At 43.1% G+C, this 7,500-nt stretch overlaps 1 protein-coding gene across 2 annotated transcripts in view; it reads left to right on the top strand.

Annotated features, from left to right (window-relative positions):
• fbn1 (fibrillin 1) overlaps positions 1–7,500 on the top strand; it is a 187,853-nt gene that overhangs the window by 127,590 nt on the left and 52,763 nt on the right. For both annotated transcript variants that reach the window (XM_058388351.1, XM_058388350.1), the window contains exons 43-45: positions 649–720; positions 803–928; positions 1,154–1,276. In XM_058388351.1, the coding sequence (XP_058244334.1) occupies positions 649–720; positions 803–928; positions 1,154–1,276 (321 nt within the window). The remainder of the gene's footprint in view (positions 1–648; positions 721–802; positions 929–1,153; positions 1,277–7,500) is intronic.

The following is a 7,500-nucleotide window of genomic DNA, read 5'->3' on the forward strand; positions in this document are numbered from 1 at the left end:
CACAGACACACACACACACAGACACACACCCACACACACAGACACACACACAGACACACACCCACACACACAGACTCACACACACACACACAGACACACCCACACACACAGACACACACACACAGACACACACCCACACACACACAGAAACAAACACACACACACAGACGCACAGACACACATACAGACAAATGTTATCTTATACAAAAGCAGAGAAATAAAGACTTGAAGGCTGTGGAAAAGTACGGAACGTGTGAAGTGGAAAAAAGAGTGCTATGGAAACAGAGAAAAACTCAAAAGAAACACATCCAAGACTTCAGAAAGGACAGCTGTGTTTATACTGAGCACTGACACTGAAGAGAGGGCAGTCACAAAATATGGCTGCAGGTCAGGGTGAAGTCCAGACCAGCAGGAAGTCCAGAACACCATGAAGCAGAAATCATGAAGCATAGGCTGAACAGAAGGATGTGCTGAGGGTCACTGACTTCAGAATGAGTTTGTGAAGACCAACATCACAAACCAGACAACAACAACAACACAATACGTATTCTCTCTCTCTCTCTCTCTCTCTCTCTCTCTCTTACACACACACACACACACACACACACACAGTGGTGGGATCGATGTGATTGTGTCTTTCTGTTTTAGATGAGTTTGCAATTCTGTGTGGCAGCGAGAGGCCGGGATACCAAATCGATATCTACACTGGACAAGTGATCGGTAACACACACACACACACACACACACACAGATTCACAGATTTTGTGTCAGAGTGATCTGATCTGTGTATGTCTGTGTTTAGATATTGATGAGTGCCATGAGATCCCCGGAGTGTGTGAGAATGGAGTGTGTATCAACCTGATCGGCAGTTTCAGGTGTGAATGTCCAATGGGCTTTGTGTACAACGACAAACTGCTCATCTGTGAAGGTTAGTGTGTGTGTGTGTGTGTGTGAGTAAGTTTGTGTGTGTGTGAGTGAGTGAGTGTGTTTGTGTTTGTGTGAGTGTGTGTGTAAGTGTGTGACTGTGTGTGTGTGTGTGTGTGTGTGAGTGTGTGTGTGTGTGTGAGTGAGTGTGTGTGTGTGTGTGACTGAGTGTGAGTGTGTGTGTGTGTGTGTGTGTGTGTGTGTAATACATCTCTTATCTCTCTTACAGATATTGATGAGTGTCAGAATGGACCTGTGTGTCAGCAGAATGCAAGGTGTTTGAATCTTGCAGGCAGCTATCGCTGCGAGTGTGAGCAAGGATACAGACTCACCCCCACTGGACTGTGTCTAGGTCAGTGTGTGTGTGTGTGTGTGTGTGTGGACAGAATCGTCCATAAAAGAAAGAAAGAAAGAAAGAAAGAAAGAAGGAAAAGATGATGATGATGATGATGATGATGATGATGATGGTGGTGATGATGGTGGTGATGGTGGTAATAGTGATGGTGATGATGATGATGGTGATGATGATGATGGTGGTGATGATGATGATGGTGGTGATGGTGATGATGGTGGTGATGATGATGATGGTGATGATGGTGGTGATGGTGATGGTGGTGGTGATGATGGTGATGATGATGGTGGTGATTATGGTGGAGGTAATGGTGATGGTGATGGTGATGATGATGATGATGATGATGATGGTGGTGATGGTGATGATGGTGGTGATGGTGATGATGGTGATAATAGTGGTGGTGATGATGGTGATGATGATGGTGATGGTGATGATGGTGGTGATGATGGTGGTGATGGTGGTGATGGTGGTGATGATGGTGATAATAGTGGTGGTGATGATGGTGGTGATGATGGTGGTGGTGATGGTGGTGATGATGGTGGTGATGATGGTGGTGATGATGGTGGTGATGATGGTGATAATAGTGGTGGTGATGATGGTGGTGATGATGGTGGTGGTGATGGTGGTGATGATGGTGGTGATGATGGTGATAATAGTGGTGGTGATGGTGTGGTGATGGTGGTGATGATGGTGGTGATGATGGTGATAATAGTGGTGGTGATGATGGTGATGATGATGATGGTGATGATGATGAGGATGGTGATGATGGTGATGACGATGATGGTGATGGTGGTGATGATAGTGGTGGTGATGATGGTGATGATGATGATGGTGATGATGATGATGGTGATGATGGTGATGATGATGATGGTGGTGATGATGGTGATGATGATGGTGATAATGATTCAAGAGATTCAAGATTCAAGAGTCTTTATTGTCATTTCAACCACATATATCTGATGCAGTACAGAGTGAAATGAAACAACGTTTCTCCAGGACCTGGAGCTACAGAAACATACAACAACAAAGAGTTCAACACAAAACACCACAGAGCTAGGACAGAAGATTGTCTTAGCCACGTAAAGTGCACAGTGTGCAGCTAGGTGCAAACAGAGCATAGACAAGACAGTGCAAAAGACAATAAATACAAGAAAAACAACACAAAAAGAACACAGGACACTTAGCGCCGAAAAGAAAGAAAAGAACATGTGTAATGGAATGTAAGTGAAATAAAATAAGATAAAATGAAATGATGTAAAAAAAGTATTGTGCAGAAATATTGTACAAAAATACACAGCAGCGGTTGAGGTAGTGCAAATAGAATAAACATAAATATAACTATAGCAGCAGATGACAGGTAGAGGTAGTGCAGTAAGTAATGAACAATATAAATTATGTGTGTGTGTGTGTGTGTGCCTGTGTGCCTCCACACAGTCAAGAGAGAGTGTGTGTGTATCTGTGTGTGACAGAGACAGAGAGTTGATATACAGTTCAGTCCTGAGTGAGTGTGTGTGTGTGTGTGTGTGAGAGTGTAGAACAGTTCAGTCCTGGATGTTGAGGAGCCTGATGGCTTGAGGAAAGAAACTGTTACACAGTCTGGTTGTGAGGCCCGAATGCTCCGGTACCTCTTTCCAGATGGCAGGAGGGTGAAGAGTGTGTGTGAGGGGTGTGTAAGAGTGTGTGTGAGGGGTGTGTGGAGTGTGTAAGAGTGTGTGTGAGGGGTGTGTAAGAGTGTGTGTGAGGGGTGTGTGGGGTGTGTAAGAGTGTGTGTGTGGGGTGTGTGGGGTGTGTAAGAGTGTGTGTGAGGGGTGTGTGGGGTGTGTAAGAGTGTGTGTGAGGGGTGTGTGGGGTGTGTAAGAGTGTGTGTGAGGGGTGTGTGGGGTGTGTAAGAGTGTGTGTGTGGGGTGTGTGTCTGTCCTCACTATCCCCTGAAGGGTCTTGTGATCTGAGACGGTCCAGTTCCCAAACCAGGCAGTGATGCAGCTGCTCAGGACGCTCTCCATAGTCCCTCTGTAGAACACAGTCAGGATGGGGGAGGGAGATGGGCTTTCCTCAGCCTCCTCAGGAAGTAGAGATGCTGCTGGGCTTTCTTGGTGATGGAGCTGGTGTTGAGTGACCAGGTGAAGTTCTCCGCCAGATGGACACCAAGGAATTTGGTGCTCTTGACGATCTCCACAGAGGATCCATCGATGGACAGCGGAGAATGGTCACTTTGTGCTCTCCTGAAGTCAACAACCATCTCTTTAGTCTTGTCGACGTTCAGGGAGAGGTTGTTGGCTCTGCACCAGGCTGTTAGATGTTGCACCTCCTCTCTGTATGCTGACTCGTCATTCTTGCTGATGAGACCCACCACGGTCGTGTCATCGGAGAACTTGACGATGTGGTTGGAGCTGTGCATTGCTGCACAGTTGTGAGTCAGCAGTGTGACCAGCAGTGGACTGAGCACACAGCCCTGAGGAGCTCCAGTGCTCAGTGTGGTGGTGCTGGAGATACTGCTCCCGATCCGGACTGACTGAGGTCTCCCAGTCAGGAAATCCAGGATCCAGTTGCAGAGAGAGGGGTTCAGGCCCAGGAGAATCAGCTTCTCAATCAGCTGCTGAGGGATGATTGTGTTGAATGCTGAACTGAAGTCTATGAACAGCATTCGAACGTAGGAGTCCTTACAGTCCAGGTGTGTGAGGGCCAGATGGAGGTTTGTGGTGATGGCATCGTCCGTGGAGCGTTTAGGATGATACGCAAACTGCAAGGGGTCCAGCAAGGGTGGTAGCTGTGACTTGATGTGCCTCATGACGAGCCTCTCGAAGCATTTCATCATGATTGGTGTGAGTGCGACGGGATGATAGTCATTGAGGCAGGAAACTGTAGACTTCTTAGGCACAGGGACGATGATCGTTGTCTTGAGGCACGTTGGAATGAAGGAGCTGCTCAGCGAGATGTTGAAGATGTCAGTGAAGACATCTGCTAGCTGCTCTGCACACTCCCTGAGAACTCTGCCAGGAATGTTGTCTGGTCCAGCAGACTTCCGTGGGTTAACTCTGCATAGAGTTCTCTTCACGTCAGCCATGGTGAGACAGAGCACTGGGTCATTAGGAGGAGGGATGGTCTTCCTCACTGTTGTGTTGTTCTGTGCCTCAAACCGAGCGTAGAAGTCGTTCAGCGCGTCTGGAAGGGAGGCATCACTGTCACAGGCAGGTGAAGTTGTCCTGTAGTTGGTGATCACCTGGATGCTCTGCCACATGCACCTGGAGTCTCTGCTGTACTGGAAGTGACCGTGGATTCTCTGGGCGTGTGATGGTGATGATGGTGGTGATGATGGTGGTGATGGTGGTGATGGTGGTGATGATGATGGTGATGAAAGTGATGATGATGGTGATGATGGTGGTGATGATGGTGATGAAAGTGATGATGGTGGTGGTGGTGATGATGGTGATGATGGTGGTGGTGATGATGATGGTGATGATGATGGTGGTGATGATGATGGTGATGGTGGTGGTGATGATGGTGATGATGGTGATGGTGGTGGTGGTGGTGGTGGTGATAATGATGGTGGTGATGGTGGTGGTGATGATGGTGGTGATGGTGGTGGTGATGATGATGGTGGTGATGGTGGTGGTGATGATGGTGGTGATGATGGTGATGGTGGTGATGGTGGTGATGATGATGGTGATGATGGTGGTGATGATGATGGTGATGATGGTGGTGATGGTGGTGATGATGGTGGTGATGATGATGGTGATGGTGGTGATGATGGTGGTGATGATGGTGGTGATGATGGTGATGATGGTGGTGATGATGATGGTGATGGTGGTGATGATGGTGGTGATGGTGGTGATGATGGTGATGGTGGTGATGATGATGGTGATGATGGTGGTGATGGTGGTGATGATGATGGTGATGATGATGGTGATGATGGTGATGGTGGTGATGATGGTGGTGATGATGGTGGTGATGATGGTGATGATGATGGGGAAATTCCTTTGCCATGTTACAGTTGCTCTAATGAAAATAAAAATATAAAACATGAAAATGAAATATAAAAGAAAAAGAAAGAAATATATACACTGTTAAAAAAACTAAAAACTGTAAAAAAAAAAAAAAAAAAGAATAAATAAATTAAAATTCTGTAGAAATACTACACAAATACTGTAGAAATACTACACAAATTCTGTACAAATACTACACAAATACTGTAGAAATAGTACACAAATTCTGTACAAATACTACACAAATATTGTAGAAATACTACACAAATACTGTAGAAATATTACACTAATTCTGTAGAAATACTACACAAATACTGTAGAAATACTACACAAATTCTGTACAAATACTACACAAATACTGTAGAAATACTACACAAATTCTGTACAAATACTACACAAATACTGTAGAAATAGTACACAAATTCTGTACAAATACTACACAAATACTGTAGAAATACTACACAAATTCTGTACAAATACTACACAAATATTGTAGAAATATTACACAAATACTGTAGAAATAGTACACAAATTCTGTACAAATACTACACAAATACTGTGGAAATAGTACACAAATTCTGTAGAAATACTACACAAATACTGTAGAAATACTACACAAATTCTGTACAAATACTACACAAATATTGTAGAAATACTACACAAATACTGTAGAAATACTACACAAATTCTGTAGAAATACTACACAAATACTGTAGAAATACTACACAAATATTGTAGAAATATTACACAAATTCTGTAGAAATACTACACAAATTCTGTAGAAATACTACACAAATACTGTAGAAATACTACACAAATATTGTAGAAATACTACACAAATACTGTAGAAATACTACACAAATTCTGTACAAATACTACACAAATATTGTAGAAATACTACACAAATACTGTAGAAATACTACACAAATTCTGTAGAAATACTACACAAATACTGTAGAAATACTACACAAATTCTGTAGAAATACTACACAAATTCTGTAGAAATACTACACAAATATTGTAGAAATACTACACAAATATTGTAGAAATACTACACAAATTCTGTAGAAATACTACACAAATTCTGTAGAAATACTACACAAATATTGTAGAAATACTACACAAATATTGTAGAAATACTACACAAATACTGTAGAAATATTACACAAATTCTGTAGAAATACTACACAAATTCTGTAGAAATACTACACAAATATTGTAGAAATACTACACAAATACTGTAGAAATATTACACAAATTCTGTAGAAATACTACACAAATACTATAGAAATACTAGTGTAGAGCTGTAATATTGTACATAAGGATTGTAATTAGGTGATAATGGTACAGTTGTTTGTACATTATTAGATAAAATGGTGAAATAGTAATGTGCATGGAACTATAGGCCTATAATTCCTAAAGTACTACTGCACATGAAATTGTACAAAAGAAAATGTCCAACACTTTAAGGGAGGAATTGTTCGGTTTTATTGCCACAGGGATGAAAGATTTCCTAAAGCGCTCAGTGCTACACTTAGCAGTGATCAGTCTCTGGCTGAATGTGCTCTTCTGATCAACCACAACACTGTGTAGTGGAGGAGAAGGGTTGTCCAGGATTGAATGGAGTTTGATGGAGGATGATGGTGGTGATGATGGTGGTAATAGTGATGATGATGATGGTGGTGATGATGGTGGTAATAGTGATGATGATGATGGTGGTGATGATGGTGGTAATAGTGATGGTGGTGATGGTGGTGATGATGGTGATGATGATGGTGATGATGGTGGTGATGATGGTGATGATGATGATGGTGATGATGGTGGTGATGATGGTGATAATGGTGATGATGGTGATGATGATGATGGTGATGATGGTGGTGATGATGGTGATGATGGTGGTGATGGTGGTGATGGTGATGATGGTGGTGATGGTGATGATGGTGGTGATGGTGATGATAATGGTGATGGTGGTGATGGTGGTGATGGTGGTGATGGTGATGATGGTGATGATGGTAATGGTTATGATGGTGGTGGTGATGGTGATGATGGTGATGATAATGGTGATGATGGTGATGATGGTAATGGTGATGATGGTGGTGATGGTGATGATGGTGATGATGATGGTGATGGTGGTGATGGTGGTGATGGTGATGATGGTGATGATGGTAATGGTTATGATGGTGGTGGTGATGGTGATGATGATGGTGATGGTGATGATGATAATGGTGATGATGGTGGTGG

This window comes from Hemibagrus wyckioides, linkage group LG04 (assembly GCF_019097595.1).
Source record: "Hemibagrus wyckioides isolate EC202008001 linkage group LG04, SWU_Hwy_1.0, whole genome shotgun sequence".
Classification (NCBI taxonomy): Eukaryota; Metazoa; Chordata; class Actinopteri; order Siluriformes; family Bagridae; genus Hemibagrus; species Hemibagrus wyckioides.